The sequence below is a fragment of the Mytilus edulis genome, chromosome 10, assembly GCF_963676685.1.
Source record: "Mytilus edulis chromosome 10, xbMytEdul2.2, whole genome shotgun sequence".
Classification (NCBI taxonomy): Eukaryota; Metazoa; Mollusca; class Bivalvia; order Mytilida; family Mytilidae; genus Mytilus; species Mytilus edulis.
This window is the reverse complement of record NC_092353.1, coordinates 84,360,820-84,378,898: the sequence shown is the minus strand read 5'-3', so window position 1 is coordinate 84,378,898 and position 18,079 is coordinate 84,360,820. Positions and strand designations below refer to the sequence as shown.

General features: G+C 33.6%; 3 protein-coding genes across 3 annotated transcripts; all 3 read left to right on the top strand.

The window, feature by feature from the left end:
* The first annotated feature begins 1,173 nt into the window (after positions 1–1,173).
* Positions 1,174–11,156, top strand: LOC139493069 (serine/threonine-protein phosphatase 6 regulatory ankyrin repeat subunit B-like). Its single transcript, XM_071281212.1, has 5 exons — positions 1,174–1,510; positions 6,412–7,979; positions 8,064–8,938; positions 9,512–10,652; positions 10,977–11,156. The coding sequence occupies exons 1-5, from the start codon at positions 1,174–1,176 to the stop codon at positions 11,154–11,156; spliced, it is 4,101 nt and encodes a 1,366-aa protein (XP_071137313.1).
* On the top strand, positions 11,157–17,047 carry LOC139493068 (serine/threonine-protein phosphatase 6 regulatory ankyrin repeat subunit B-like). Its single transcript, XM_071281211.1, has 3 exons — positions 11,157–12,929; positions 13,352–16,195; positions 16,874–17,047. The coding sequence occupies exons 1-3, from the start codon at positions 11,157–11,159 to the stop codon at positions 17,045–17,047; spliced, it is 4,791 nt and encodes a 1,596-aa protein (XP_071137312.1).
* Positions 17,048–17,098: 51 nt separating this feature from the next.
* Positions 17,099–18,079, top strand: LOC139493067 (ankyrin repeat domain-containing protein 29-like). The gene is made up of 2 exons (XM_071281209.1): positions 17,099–17,485; positions 17,669–18,079. Exons 1-2 carry the CDS (start codon positions 17,099–17,101, stop codon positions 18,077–18,079), a joined length of 798 nt encoding a protein of 265 aa, XP_071137310.1.

Sequence of the window (18,079 nt, the reverse complement as noted above, 5' to 3'; positions counted from 1 at the left end):
TGTTGACGTTCAATGTCTGCCGTTGTTACAGGTGTACCGAATTCCAAAACTTTTGATGTAACGTTGATGATATGTTTGATCAGAAACTTGACATCTGTCACCCCTCCAATCAATGGATTTGATAAGCTACCACTACCAGGGGAGACAACTCCAGGGTCTGATCTTGCCAGGATTAAATGGTACAGAAATATACTAGCTCATCATGATAGTAACACCATGCCAACAGGTGATTTCAATACAGCATGGACAAATGTAGTAGATGTAAGTACATTCTTTAAAAAATAATTATATTGTACAGGTCGGCGCATAGTTTCAGCAATGAGCAAAACATATACCATTAAGTAAACTGTAAAAAACTTGATGAACACAATATTTAAAACAAAATAAACAACCGTATTTATCAAACAAACATTAAACGAAAAAAAAGTTGTAGACAGCAATTACTGAAAACCAATGAATTGGCGGCTCTTGATTTGGGATAGACATAAAAATATTGTGGTATTGTTAAAAATGTTTGTGAGCACCCAACCCGTATCTAACCTGTGACAGATAGGTAATAGAGAGGCAAAAAATACCAAAGGGACATATAAACTCATTATTCGAAAATGAACTAAAACATCACTACAAAACCGAACAGCCATGATTTTTTTGAAAATCATCTGAAAAGGGCTTGACTCATCAGATTCACAATCAATAATGTGATAAGAGTAAAGAAAAAAAGCACCTACACTTACTGACAACTTATAAAAAAACCCTCGTAGATGACATACATCGTGCAAAACAGACTTAGATATCAATAAGTACATCATCTTATTACTAGTATATATAAGTCACAATTTCCCAGGGCACCTGAGAACACCTCCCGTTTTTGGTGGGATTCGTGTTGCTCAGTCTTTAGTTTTCTATGTTGTTTCTTGTGTACTATGATGTCTCTGTTTTTCTTTTTCATTTAAAGCCTTGGCGTTGTCAGTTTATTGTCGATTTATAAGTTTGACTGTTCCTCTGGTATCTTTCGCCCCTCTTGAATTCATTGACTAAAATGTTGGCATATTTCGTATTCATCCTGTGACATATATTTCCTGAGTTTTTTTTTCCATTATCATAAATTTAAAATCTATACCTAACCCAAAAATAATTACTTCTTATGAATATACGAAGATTGCAACTCTGTTTATGGTAACTTTCTGGAATATTTATCTTCAGGCTGTAAATAGATTGGGTGGTTTACCAATGAATCAGGAGTGCCTAGATCTAAAGGTTAAAATCTTAGATCAGTCAAACCAGGAAATTATGCTGGAAATCAAACAATCACAGGAAGAAATGAAGGAATTGAGACGAACAATAGAAATTGAACACTCTACCATGAGGGAAAATCTTACAGCTTTGCAAACAGAAAACTCAAGCACTACAAAAAATCTGATAGATCTGAAGAATTCCCATAGGGATTTACAAATTGAACACTCAAAAGTCACAGAGATTTTAAAAGACCCAATACCATGGAACCTAAGAGGTATATATTATAATAGTAGCAAATTTACCTGACCATAGCGGGAAATATGTATTTAGTCGGATCTTAACACGTACTTGTAAGTTGTTTAAAACCGGTTTTGATTAAAATAGACGAAGAAATGTCTAAATGTTCAGGACTTAATTAAATACATATTTCGGTAAGATGGTGCAAGCATACGATTTTAATTGCGTCTTATATTTTAAGAAGCGAATAATCTTCAACTACTTTATTCAAAAATTGTGTATAAACGTTAATTTTGAGCTATGAAATTCAAGTGGCTCGAGCATTTTTTTGAGAAAGTTTTAAAAAATCGCAAAGAAATATTTTTACAGTGGGTTAGCTTTCATTAGCTTCACTATCTATAGATTAACAACTTTTGATTATATTTATAATCTAGAATCATAGTTGAAGGTGTAGCACGATTGCACAGTTAATAAATTATATTGATGTGCCATTTGTATGCAAGAGTGACATTCCGTTGTGTTATGTGCCAATTCGAAAAAGTTATGCGAGTATTGTCTCCCCTAAACCTGTTAATTTTTTTATAATTAAGTTAAGGTTTATGATATAATTTTGAATAATTACAAAATGTATCAATTGAATATATTTCAGTTTTTGTTATTGGTATATCAAAAACATTGATGTACGAATATAATTTCATAAATTTGAAACGTTTAAAATGATTACATACCAATATAAAGAACCGTTTATCATTTTTGAAAAAGAGTTTGAATGAAAATCGAAGTATTTATCTTCACTTGATGATAGATTGATTGGGAAATGAACCAGAAATATTTAATGGTAATCACAGAGAGGGACTAGCAAGCAATTTTTATTTGAAGCTTATTCAACGTTAAAACAATTATCCACTATAAACGAATGTTACTTGTATCCAAATATGAGGACTTTGTTAGCTTAATCTACAAATTTTATTAGATACTATGATTTTTTTATTGCAATAGATTAATATGCTATACCATATGTTATGCCATATACCAAGTCAATTATCTATACATATCAATGCACTTGGTAATACCATATGTCAAGCCTCTTTGCCATACTTTATTTCATGTCAATTGTCTTTACAATATACCAAGTCAATTATTATATGCAAAACCAATTTGTCCACACTATATATCAAGTCAGTTGTCTGTATCTAATGTCACGATACTTGGCTATATCCTATGTGAAGTCAATTATCTGTTAGAAATGTCAAGCCATTTATCTATATATCCTTATGCCAAATCATTTATTATGTCAAACCAATCATCTATACCATATGTCAAGTAAATTTTCCATTCCGTATATCAAACCAATTGTCCATCACATCTGTCAAGTAAACTGTCTTAACCATATGTCAAATCAATTGTCCATATCTTATCCCAAGCCAGTTGTCAATATCTGATTTCTAGTCACTTTGCTATACAATATATCAAGTCAATTATCTCATTGAGATGTCAAGTCAATTATCTACCCCATATGCCATCAATTATTATGTCAAACCAATTATCCATACAATATGGTAAACCAATTGTTTATAACTCATGTCAAGCTACTTGGCAATATCATGTGTCAAGTCAAATGTTTATAAATAATGTTGCTTCCATAGTCAATACCATATGTCAAGTCAATTGTCAATTTATTATGGCATGAAAATGTTTCAACAATGTCAATGTCAAGACTTGATTGCAGTTCCGTTGTCCTGATCCTATGTTAATCTATAGTCCATACCATATTTCAAATCAAATGCCCATATCATATGTCAATTGTATTGTCCATATTACATATGTCAAGTCAATTGTCCAAACCATATGTCAAATCATTGTCTTTATCGTATGTAAAGTAATTAGTCTATACCTTATGTCAATTATGGCTTATCAATGCCATATATCAAGTCAATTGTCCATACAACGTGTCAAGTTAATAGTCCGTATCTTATGTCAAGTCAATAGTCCATAGCATATGTCAAATCAATTATTTATACCAAATGTCCAGCCAGTTGTATTAACCATATGTCAAGTCACTTGTCCTTACCTGATGTCGACCACTTTTTCTAACATATAGCAATTGTTTGCTTGATATGTCAAGACAATTATCTTAACCGTATGCCAAGTAAACTGTTATCTCAAACTACTTTTCGGTACCATATGTCAAGCTAATTGTCTATACCTTATGTCTTACACTTGGCTATACCATATGTCAAGTCAATTGTCTATATCTTATCTGAAGTTATTTGGCTACACATATGTGAGGATAGTAATGTCCTTTACCGTCAGGAGTCAAACGGTCATTTTCATCTACTGATAGCGTCTAATTGGTTAAATTTTATCGTGATTCCTCAAAATATCCTTACCGTGATTCGTCAGAGGTCTCAAATAATTATAGTTTTTTGGAATAAAATTAATGTGATTCGTCAAAATCATTGGACTTTTAAATCGTCTTAAAGAAAGTGTACATATTATCGTTATCCACCGAAAATTACCGTTAACGTCATTCGGCACGATTTTTTACAGTTATTCATCGTGAAGGTACACCCATTACGACCCTCGTATGTCCAGTAAAACTGGCTTTATATAATCTGATGCCATTTAGCTACACATATGTCAAGTCAACTGTCTAAACCTATTGTTAAACCACTTGGCTTTACCATATATCAAGTCAACTATCAGTTTAGTATGTCTATACCATATTCAAAGTCAATGACTATGTCAAACTAGTTGTCCATACCATATATGTCAAGTCAATTTTCCATTTCATATATCAAGTCAATTGTCTACACCATGAGTCATACAAATTGTCTATACCATATATCAATTTAATTGTCTATACCAGACATCAAATTACTTGTCCATACCATATGTAAAGATAGTTGTCCATACTTCATGTGAAGTCAATCGTCCATACCATATATCCATATGATACCATATCATATGTCAAGTCAATTATCCATACCCTATAGATGTTATGTCAATTTTCCATACCCTATAGATGTTGTGTCAATTATCTGTACCTTATAGATGTTATGTCAATTATCTGTACCCTATGTCAAGTGAAGTGTCTATATCATATGTCAAGTCAATTATCCATACCCTATAGATGTTATGTCAGTTATCTGTACCCTATATATGTTATGTCAATTATATGTACCCTATGTCGATTAAAAGGTCTATATCATATGTCAAGTCAATTATCCGTACCCTATAGATGTTGTGTCAGTTATCTTTACCCTATAGATGTTATGTCAATTATATGTACCGTATGTCAAGTGAAATGTCTATATTATATGTCAAGTCAATTATCCAAACCCTATAGATGTTATGTCAGTTATACCCTATAGATGTTATGTCAATTATATGTACCGTTTGTCAAGTGAAATGTCTATATTATATGTCAAGTCAATTATCCACACCCTATAGATGTTATGTCAGTTATCTATACCGTATAGATGTTATGTCAATTATATTTATTATACTTCATGTCAAAATGCCAGATTTTGATTGGCTAATACGAGGGTGTCAATTTACTCTATTACCCTTCATGGAGACGCTTGATCAAGTGTGCGCTTTATTAAATACGACTCTATCCTATGACAAATACTCTATCACCCTTCCCAGAGACGCTTGATCAAGTGTGCGCTTTATTCAATACGACACTATCCTATGGCAAATACTCTATTACCCTTCACGGAGACGTTTGATCAAGTGTGCGCTTTACTAAATACGGATGGTTATGTACAAGATGTCACAGTTTATTACTTTGAATTTAAAAAATCGACAGTAATAACAGAACATTCAGTATAATAAATTAAATAACACATAGCTGAGAGGGTGATAGAGCAGATTGGAACCCCTCGAAAAGGCATTGTCAACCTTGGCTTCGCCGCGGTTGACAATGTTTTCTCGGGGTACCAATCTGCTCTATCACCCTCTCAGCTATATGTTATTTATATAGTACCCTATGTCAAGTGATGTCTATATCATATGTCAAGTCAATTATCCATACCCTATTGATGTTATGTCAGTTATCTATACCCTATAGATGTTATGTCAATTATATGTACAGTATGTCAAGTGAAATGTCTATATAATATGTCAAGTCAAGTATCCATACCCTATAGATGTTATGTCAGTTATGTGAACCATATGTCAAGTGAAATGTTTAAACCATATATCGAAGGTCGGTGGTGGTCTCCAGGCACTCGGGCTTCCTCCACCAATACAAACCGCCATGAAATATAACAAAAAGCGGTTAAAACACCAAAATTCAAAAATCAAATCTAAACCATATGTTAAGTGAATTGTCCATATTATAAGTCATAAATACATAGCATTTATAAGTCAAGCCTTTTGTCCATACACTATGTCTGGCAAATTATCATATTCCAAACCTATTTCCAGTGCATATCATTGTGAAATGCGTTTCCATCGGGTTTAGGTTGTTACCCCGATTTTGTTTTTTTCCATGGATTTATCAGTTTTGAACAGCGGTAAACTACTGTTGCCTTTATTTATTATAGGTCAAGCCTTTGTCTATACCATAGGTTGAGCCTTTTGTCTATACTGTAGGTCAAGCCCTTTTTCGACACCGTATCCAAGCCTTTTGTCTATACTTATTTTCAAGCAAATTATAAATACGTATGTGAAGCCTTTTGCCTAAATACATAGTATTCATAGGTCAAGCCTTTTGTCCATACCATATGTCTAGCCTTTTGTCTATACCATTTGACAAGCAAATTGTTCATACCGTATGTCAAGTCTTTTACCTATACATAGCATGGATAGGTCAAGCCTGTTGTTTATACCATATGTCAAGCAAATTTTCTTTATCATATATGTCAAATATTTCTGAACTTTCATCTTAAAAAAGAAGTATTAAAAGAGTTGTCAAATTTTCTTTTCCAGGACAAATTAATGAGGAATTAGAAAACTGGAAAGAAGATGACAAAACATTTATAGAAACAAACGGAGCAAAATGTGTATTAAAGTGCATTAAAGAAAATGGTTGTGTTGTTGTCACAGCAAGTTCTGGTACAGGGAAAACATCATTGGTGCGTCACGTAGCTTTACAGATGCAAAATGAAGGCTATGAGATTTTATCAGTATCAAATCCAAAGGAAATCATCAAGTGGTACGATCCAAGTAAGAAGACATTGTTTGTAGTGGATGATTTTTGTGGAACATATAGTTTAAATCCAATGAAGTTAGAAACCTGGAAAAATGTTATGGAAAAAATCAAGACATTAGTAGAAAAGAAACAAGTGAAGTTAATAATGTCTTGTAGACTACAGGTTTATAGGGATAGGCAAATGAAAGCGTTATCATTCTTTCAAACTTGTGAATGCAATCTTCAGTCTGCCGATTTGTGTTTATTGAAAACAGAAAAACAATCCATTGCTGAATTTTACCTGAAAACAAACGCTTCTGATATCAGTGAATTGTTTGACATGTTTGACTGTTTTCCTCTTTTGTGTCAATTGTACAGCAAAAACCCAAAACTGAACATTGTAAATTTCTTTACGAATCCATTTACAGTTTACAAAGAAGAGATAGATAAATTACAGACAGAGGGAGCACATGTCAAATACTGTGCACTTGCTCTATGTGTAATGTTTAACAATCAGTTGAAAGAAGAATGGCTTACTGAACATGTGAATGAAAACATCAAAACAATTATAAAGAACACATATGAAGCTTGTAAAGTGGTTGAAGGGACGTCACGATTGGTTTTACGTGATGAGCTAGATTCACTTACACGTACATACATCAGAAAGGATGGTGAAGTCTACAGAACCATTCATGACAAGCTATTTGACTTTCTTGCTTTTTACTTTGGCAATAAAATGATTTATTGTTTAATTAATAATACTACAAGTCAATTTATTAGTGAAAGATTTTTATTTGAAAGAAAAAGCAAAAATGATGAATTTACAATTATTGTACCAAAAAAATATCAGCAAATGTATCTAAACAGAATGGTTGATGACTGGTCAAGAGGAAAGGTAGTGGATGTTTTCTGTAACATCAATATGGACGATTGCATCTTCGGAAAACAATTACTACTTCATATAAAAAGCTTAGCAATATCACAACAAAAACAATTGGCCAGTTCATATGACACTGACAACAGTACTCCATTAATACAGTGTTGTTTTATAGGAAATATTGATTTAGTTAAATGGTGTCTCCATCATTATACCAATAATGTAAACCATAGTCGTGATAGTGATGGAGAATCACCTATGTGCATTGCTTGTCAGGAAGGACATACTGAAGTAGTTCAGATGTTAATAAACAATAAGGCAGACATTAATAAGTGTAGAGATACTGGAGAATCACCTCTGTACAGTTCTTATTACAAAGGACATACTGAAGTAGTTCAGATGTTAATAAACAATAAGGCTGACATTAATAAGTATAGAGATACTGGATCATCACCTCTGTACATTGCTTGTCAGAAAGGACATACTGAAGTAGTTCAGATGTTAATAAACAATAAGGCAGACATTAATAAGTGTAGAGATACTGGATCATCACCTCTGTACATTGCTTGTCAGAAAGGACATACTGAAGTAGTTGAGATGTTAATAAACAATAAGGCAGACATTAATAAGTGTGATGATGACGAAGTATCACCTCTGTACTTTGCTTGTTGGAACGGACATACTGAAGTAGTTCAGATGTTAATAAACAATAAGGCTGACATAAATAAGTGTGATGATAAAGAAATATCACCTCTGTACATTGCTTGTCAGGAAGGACACACTGAAGTAGTTCAGATGTTAATAAAAAATCAGGCAGACGTTTATAAGTGTAATGATGAAGAAGTATCACCTCTGTACATTGCTTGTCATGAAGGACATACTGAAGTAGTTCAGATGTTAATAAACAATAAGGCAAACATTAATAAGTGTAGAGATACTGGAGCATCGCCTCTGTACATTACTTGTCAGAAAGGACATACTGAAGTAGTTCAGATGTTAATTAACAATAAGGCAGACATTAATAAGTGTAGATATACTGGAGAATCGCCTCTGTACATTGCTTGTTGGAAAGGGCATACTGAAGTAGTTCAGATGTTAATAAACAATAAGGCAGACATTAATAAGTGTAGAGATATTGGAGAATCACCTCTGTACATGGCTTGTTGGAAAGGACATACTGAAGTAGTTCAGATGTTAATAAACAATAAGGCAGACATTAAGAAGTGCAGAGATACTGGAGAATCACCTCTGTACATTGCTTGTTATAAAGGACATACTGAAATAGTTCAGATGTTGATAAACAATAAGGCAGACATTAATAAGTGCAGAGATACTGGAGAATCGCCTCTGTACATGGCTTGTTGGAAAGGACATACTGAAGTAGTTCAGATGTTAACAAACAATCAGGCAGACATTAATAAGTGTAGAGATACTGGAGAATCACCTCTGTACATTGCTTGTTGGAAAGGACATACTGAAGTAGTTCAGATGTTAATAAACAATAAGGCAGACATAAATAAGTGTAGAGATACTGGAGAATCACCTCTGTACATTGCTTGTTATAAAGGATATACTGTAGTAGTTCAGATGTTGATAAACAATAAGGCTGGCATAAATAAGTGTGATGATGAAGAAGTATCACCTCTGTACATTTCTTGTCAGGAAGGACATACTGAAGTTGTTCAGATGTTAATAAACAATAAGGCAGACATTAATAGGTGTAGAGATACTGGAGAATCACCTCTGTACATTGCTTGTTATAAAGGACATACTGAAGTAGTTCAGATGTTAATAAACAATAAGGCTGACATTAATAAGTGTAGAAATACTGGATCATCACCTCTGTACATTGCTTGTCAGAAGGGACATACTGAAGTAGTTCAGATGTTAATAAACAATAAGGCTGACATTAATAAGTGTAGAGATACTGGATCATCACCTCTGTACATTGCTTGTCAGAAAGGACATACTGAAGTAGTTCAGATGTTAATAAACAATAAGGCTGACATTAATAAATGTAGAAAAACTGGATCATCACCTGTGATCATTGCTTGTCAGAAAGAACATACTGAAGTAGTTCAGATGTTAATAAGCAATAAGGCTGACATTAATAAGTGTGATGATGATGAAGTATCACCTCTGTACATTGCTTGTCATGGTGGATATACTGAAGTAGTTCAGATGTTGATAAACAATAAGTCAGACATTAATAAGTGTAGAAAAAGTGGATCATCACCTCTGTACATTGCTTGTCAGAAAGGACATACTGAAGTAGTTCAGATATTAATAAACAATAAGGCAGACATTAATAAGTGTAGAGATACTGGAGAATCGACTCTGTACATTGCTTGTTGGAAAGGGCATACTGCAGTAGTTCAGATGTTAACAAACAATCAAGCAGACATTAATAAGTGTAGAGATACTGAAGAATCACCCCTGTTTATTGCTTGTTGGAAAGGACATACCGAAGTAGTTCAGATGTTAATAAACAATAAAGCAGACATTAATAAGTGTAGAGATACTGGAGAATCACCTCTGTACATTGCTTGTTATAAAGGACATACTGAAGTAGTTCAGATGTTAATAAACAATAGGGCTGGCATAAATAAGTGTGACGATGAAGAAGTATCACCTCTGTACATTGCTTGTCAGGAAGGACATACTGAAGTAGTTCAGATGTTAATAAACAATAAGGCTGACATTAATAAGTGTAGAACAACTGGATCATCACCTCTGCTCATTGCTTGTCAGAAAGAACATACTGAAGTAGTTCAGATGTTAATAAACAATAAGGCTGACATTAATAAGTGTGATTATGATGAAGTGTCACCTCTGTACATAGCTTGTCATGGTGGATATACTGAAGTAGTTCAGATGTTAATAAACAATAAGTCAGACATTAATAAGTGTAGAAAAACTGGATCATCACCTCTGTACATTGCTTGTCAGAAAGGACATATTGAAGTAGTTCAGATGTTAATAAACAATAAGGCAGACATTAATAAGTGTAGAGATACTGGAGAATCACCTCTGTACAGTTCTTGTTACAAAGGACATACTGAAGTAGTTCAGATGTTAATAAACAATAAGGCTGACATTAATAAGTATAGAGATACTGGATCATCACCTCTGTACATTGCTTGTCAGAAAGGACATACTGAAGTAGTTCAGATGTTAATAAACAATAAGGCAGACATTAATAAGTGTAGAGATACTGGATCATCACCTCTGTACATTGCTTGTCAGAAAGGACATACTGAAGTAGTTGAGATTTTAATAAACAATAAGGCAGACATTAATAAGTGTAGAGATACTGGAGAATCACCTCTGTACATTGCTCGTTATAAAGGACATACTGAAGTAGTTCAGATGTTAATAAACAATAATGCTGACATTAATTAGTATAGAGATACTGGATCATCACCTCTGTACATTGCTTGTAAGAAAGAACATACTGAAGTAGTTTAGATGTTAATAAACAATAAGGCAGACATTGATAAGTGCAGAGATACTGGAGAATCGCCTCTGTACATGGCTTGTTGGAAAGGACATACTGAAGTAGTTCAGATGTTAACAAACAATCAGGCAGACATAAATAAGTGTAGAGATACTGGAGAATCACCTCTGTACATTGCTTGTTATAAAGGATATACTGTAGTAGTTTAGATGTTAATAAACAATAAGGCAGACATTGATAAGTGCAGAGATACTGGAGAATCACCTCTGTACATTGCTTGTTGGAAAGGACATACTGAAGTAGTTCAGATGTTAATAAACAATAAGGCAGACATAAATAAGTGTAGAGATACTGGAGAATCACCTCTGTACATTGCTTGTTATAAAGGATATACTGTAGTAGTTCAGATGTTGATAAACAATAAGGCTGGCATAAATAAGTGTGATGATGAAGAAGTATCACCTCTGTACATTGCTTGTCAGGAAGGACATACTGAAGTTGTTCAGATGTTAATAAACAATAAGGCAGACATTAATAAGTGTAGAGATATTGGAGAATCACCTCTGTACATTGCTTGTTATAAAGGACATACTGAAGTAGTTCAGATGTTAATAAACAATAAGGCTGACATTAATAAGTGTAGAAATACTGGATCATCACCTCTGTACATTGCTTGTCAGAAGGGACATACTGAAGTAGTTCAGATGTTAATAAACAATAAGGCTGACATTAATAAGTGTAGAGATACTGGATCATCACCTCTGTACATTACTTGTCAGAAAGGACATACTGAAGTAGTTCAGATGTTAATAAACAATAAGGCTGACATTAATAAATGTAGAAAAACTGGATCATCACCTGTGATCATTGCTTGTCAGAAAGAACATACTGAAGTAGTTCAGATGTTAATAAACAATAAGGCTGACATTAATAAGTGTGATGATGATGAAGTATCACCTCTGTACATTGCTTGTCATGGTGGATATACTGAAGTAGTTCAGATGTTGATAAACAATAAGTCAGACATTAATAAGTGTAGAAAAAGTGGATCATCACCTCTGTACATTGCTTGTCAGAAAGGACATACTGAAGTAGTTCAGATGTTAATAAACAATAAGGCAGACATTAATAAGTGTAGAGATACAGGAGAATCGACTCTGTACATTGCTTGTTGGAAAGGGCATACTGCAGTAGTTCAGATGTTAACAAACAATCAAGCAGACATTAATAAGTGTAGAGATACTGAAGAATCACCTCTGTTTATTGCTTGTTGGAAAGGACATACCGAAGTAGTTCAGATTTTAATAAACAATAAAGCAGACATTAATAAGTGTAGAGATACTGGAGAATCACCTCTGTACATTGCTTGTTATAAAGGACATACTGAAGTAGTTCAGATGTTAATAAACAATAAGGCTGGCATAAATAAGTGTGACGATGAAGAAGTATCACCTCTGTACATTGCTTGTCAGGAAGGACATACTGAAGTAGTTCAGATGTTAATAAACAATAAGGCTGACATTAATAAGTGTAGAACAACTGGATCATCACCTCTGATCATTGCTTGTCAGAAAGAACATACTGAAGTAGTTCAGATGTTAATAAACAATAAGGCTGACATTAATAAGTGTGATTATGATGAAGTGTCACCTCTGTACATAGCTTGTCATGGTGGATATACTGAAGTAGTTCAGATGTTAATAAACAATAAGTCAGACATTAATAAGTGTAGAAAAACTGGATCATCACCTCTGTACATTGCTTGTCAGAAAGGACATATTGAAGTAGTTCAGATGTTAATAAACAATAAGGCAGACATTAATAAGTGTAGAGATACTGGAGAATCACCTCTGTACAGTTCTTATTACAAAGGACATACTGAAGTAGTTCAGATGTTAATAAACAATAAGGCTGACATTAATAAGTATAGAGATACTGGATCATCACCTCTGTACATTGCTTGTCAGAAAGGACATACTGAAGTAGTTCAGATGTTAATAAACAATAAGGCAGACATTAATAAGTGTAGAGATACTGGATCATCACCTCTGTACATTGCTTGTCAGAAAGGACATACTGAAGTAGTTCAGATTTTAATAAACAATAAGGCAGACATTAATAAGTGTAGAGATACTGGAGAATCACCTCTGTACATTGCTCGTTATAAAGGACATACTGAAGTAGTTCAGATGTTAATAAACAATAATGCTGACATTAATTAGTATAGAGATACTGGATCATCACCTCTGTACATTGCTTGTAAGAAAGGACATACTGAAGTAGTTTAGATGTTAATAAACAATAAGGCAGACATTGATAAGTGTAGAAAACTGGATCATCACCTCTGATCATTGCTTGTCAGAAAGATCATACTGAAGTAGTTTAGATGTTAATAAACAATAAGGCTGACATAAATAAGTGTAGAGATACTGGATCATCACCTCTGTACATTGCTTGTTATAAAATATATACTGAAGTAGTTCAGATGTTGATAAACAATAAGGCTGGCATAAATAAGTGTGATGATGAAGAAGTATCACCTCTGTACATTGCTTGTCAGGAAGGACATACTGAAGTTGTTCAGATGTTAATAAACAATAACGCAGACATTAATAGGTGTAGAGATACTGGAGAATCACCTCTGTACATTGCTTGTTATAAAGGACATACTGAAGTAGTTCAGATGTTAATAAACAATAAGGCTGACATTAATAAGTGTAGAAATACTGGATCATCACCTCTGTACATTGCTTGTCAGAAGGGACATACTGAAGTAGTTCAGATGTTAATAAACAATAAGGCTGACATTAATAAACGTAGAAAAACTGGATCATCACCTGTGATCATTGCTTGTCAGAAAGAACATACTGAAGTAGTTCAGATGTTAATAAACAATAAGGCTGACATTAATAAGTGTGATGATGATGAAGTATCACCTCTGTACATTGCTTGTCATGGTGGATATACTGAAGTAGTTAAGATGTTAATAAACAATAAGTCAGACATTAATAAGTGTAGAAAAAGTGGATCATCACCTCTGTACATTGCTTGTCAGAAAGGACATACTGAAGTAGTTCAGATGTTAATAAACAATAAGGCAGACATGAATAAGTGTAGAGATACTGGAGAATCGACTCTGTACATTGCTTGTTGGAAAGGGCATACTGCAGTAGTTCAGATGTTAACAAACAATCAAGCAGACATTAATAAGTGTAGAGATACTGAAGAATCACCTCTGTTTATTGCTTGTTGGAAAGGACATAAAGAAGTAGTTCAGATGTTAATAAACAGTAAAGCAGACATTAATAAGTGTAGAGATACTGGAGAATCACCTCTGTACATTGCTTGTTATAAAGGACATACTGAAGTAGTTCAGATGTTAATAAACAATAAGGCTGGCATAAATAAGTGTGACGATGAAGAAGTATCACCTCTGTACATTGATTGTCAGGAAGGACATACTGAAGTAGTTCAGATGTTAATAAACAATAAGGCTGACATTAATAAGTGTAGAACAACTGGATCATCACCTCTGATCATTGCTTGTCAGAAAGTACATACTGAAGTAGTTCAGATGTTAATAAACAATAAGGCTGACATTAATAAGTGTGATTATGATGAAGTGTCACCTCTGTACATAGCTTGTCATGGTGGATATACTGAAGTAGTTCAGATGTTAATAAACAATAAGTCAGACATTAATAAGTGTAGAAAAACTGGATCATCACCTCTGTACATTGCTTGTCAGAAAGGACATATTGAAGTAGTTCAGATGTTAATAAACAATAAGGCAGACATTAATAAGTGTAGAGATACTGGAGAATCACCTCTGTACATGTCTTGTTATAATGGACATACTGAAGTAGTTCAGATGTTAATAAACAATAAGGCTGACATTAATAAGTATAGAGATACTGGATCATCACCTCTGTACATTGCTTGTCAGAAAGGACATACTGAAGTAGTTCAGATGTTAATCAACAATAACGCAGACATTAATAAGTGTAGAGATACTGGATCATCACCTCTGATCATTGCTTGTCAGAAAGAACATACTGAAGTAGTTCAGATGTTAATAAACAATAAGGCTGACATTAATAAGTGTGATGATGATGAAGTATCACCTCTGTACATTGCTTGTCATGGTGGATATACTGAAGTAGTTAAGATGTTAATAAACAATAAGTCAGACATTAATAAGTGTAGAAAAAGTGGATCATCACCTCTGTACATTGCTTGTCAGAAAGGACATACTGAAGTAGTTCAGATGTTAATAAACAATAAGGCAGACATTAATAAGTGTAGAGATACTGGAGAATCGACTCTGTACATTGCTTGTTGGAAAGGGCATACTGCAGTAGTTCAGATGTTAACAAACAATCAAGCAGACATTCATAAGTGTAGAGATACTGAAGAATCACCTCTGTTTATTGCTTGTTGGAAAGGACATACTGAAGTAGTTCAGATGTTAATAAACAATAAAGCAGACATTAATAAGTGTAGAGATACTGGAGAATCACCTCTGTACATTGCTTGTTATAAAGGACATACTGAAGTAGTTCAGATGTTAATAAACAATAAGGCTGGCATAAATAAGTGTGACGATGAAGAAGTATCACCTCTGTTCATTGCTTGTCAGGAAGGACATACTGAAGTAGTTCAGATGTTAATAAACAATAAGGCTGACATTAATAAGTGTAGAACAACTGGATCATCACCTCTGATCATTGCTTGTCAGAAAGAACATACTGAAGTAGTTCAGATGTTAATAAACAATAAGGCTGACATTAATAAGTGTGATTATGATGAAGTGTCACCTCTGTACATAGCTTGTCATGGTGGATATACTGAAGTAGTTCAGATGTTAATAAACAATAAGTCAGACATTAATAAGTGTAGAAAAACTGGATCATCACCTCTGTACATTGCTTGTCAGAAAGGACATATTGAAGTAGTTCAGATGTTAATAAACAATAAGGCAGACATTAATAAGTGTAGAGATACTGGAGAATCACCTCTGTACATGTCTTGTTATAAAGGACATACTGAAGTAGTTCAGATGTTAATAAACAATAAGGCTGACATTAATAAGTATAGAGATACTGGATCATCACCTCTGTACATTGCTTGTCAGAAAGGACATACTGAAGTAGTTCAGATGTTAATCAACAATAAGGCAGACATTAATAAGTGTAGAGATACTGGATCATCACCTCTGATCATTGCTTGTCAGAAAGATCATACTGAAGTAGTTTAGATGTTAATAAACAATAAGGCTGACTTTAATAAGTGTGATGATGAATAAGTATCACCTCTGTACATTGCTTGTCATGATGGACATACTGAAGTAGTTCAGATGTTAATAAACAATAAGGCTGACATTAATAAGTGTGATGATGAAGAGGTATCACCTCTGTACATTGCTTGTCAGAAAGAACATACTGAAGTAGTTCAGATGTTAATAAACAATAAGGCTGACATTAATAAGTGTGATGATGAATAAGTATCACCTCTGATCATTGCTTGTCATGATGGACATGCTAAAGTAGTTCATATGTTAATTAACAATAAGGCAGACATTAATAAGTGTGATGATGAAGAGGTATCACCTCTGATCATTGTTTGTCAGAAAGAACATACTGAAGTAGTTCAGATGTTAATAAACAATAAGGCTGACATTAATAAGTGTGATGATGAATAAGTATCACATCGGTACATTGCTTGTCATGATGTATGTACTTAAGTAGTTAAGATGTTAATAAATGATAAGGCAGACATTAATAAGTGTAGAAAAACTGGATCATCACCTCTGTTCATTGCTTGTCAGAAAGGACATACTGAAGTAGTTCAGATGTAGATAAACAATAAGGCAGACATTAATAAGTGTAGATATACAGGATCATCACCTCTGTACATTGCTTGTCAGAAAGGACATACTGAAATAGTTCAGATGTTAATAAACAATAAAGCAGACATTAATACGTGTAGAGATACTGGATCATCACCTCTGTACATTGCTTGTCAGAAAGGACATACAGAAGTAGTAGTTCAGATGTTAATAAACAATAAGGCTGACATTAATAAGTGTGATGATGAATAAGTATCACCTCTGTACATTGCTTGTCATAATGGACATACTGAAGTAGTTCAGATGTTAATAAACAATAAGGCAGACATTAATAAGTGTAGAAAAACTGGATCATCATCTCTGTACATTGCTTGTCAGAAAGGACATACTGAAGTAGTTCAGATGTTAATAAACAATAAGGCAGACATTAATAAGTGTAGGTATACTGGAGCATCACCTCTGTACATTGCTTGTCAGAAAGGACATACTGAAGTAGTTCAGATGTTAATAAACAATAAGGCAGACATTAATACGTGTAGAGATACTGGATCATCACCTCTGTACATTGCTTGTTATAAAGGACATACTGAAGTAGTTCAGATGTTAATAAACAATAAGGCTGAAATTAAAAAGTGTAGAAAAACTAGATCATCACCACTGATCATTGCTTGTCAGAAAGGACATACTGAAGTAGTTCAGATGTTAATAAACAATAAGGCAGACATTATTAAGTGTAGATATAATGGAGAATCACCTCTGTACATTTCTTGTTATTAAGGACATACTGAAGTAGTTCAGATGTTAATAAACAATAAGGCAGACATTAATAAGTGTGATGATGAAGAAGTATGACCTCTGTACATTGCTTGTCAGGAAGGACATACTGAAGTAGGTCAGATTTTAATAAACAATAAGTCAGACATTAATAAGTGTAGAGATACTGGATCATCACCTCTTTACATTGCTTGTCAGAAAGGACATACTGAAGTAGTTCAGATGTTAATAAACAATAAGGCTGACATTAATAAGTGTAGAGATACAGAAGAATCAACTCTGTACATTGCTTATTATAAAGGACATACTGAAGTTCAGATGTTAATAAACAATAAGGCTGACATTAATAAGTGTAGAAAAACTGGATCATCACCTCTGATTATTGTTTGTCAGAAAGGACATACTGAAGTAGTTCAGACGTTAATAAACAATAAGGCAGACATTAATAAGTGTAGAGATTCTGGAGAATCACCTCTGTTCATTTCTTGCCTTAAGGACATACTGAAGTAG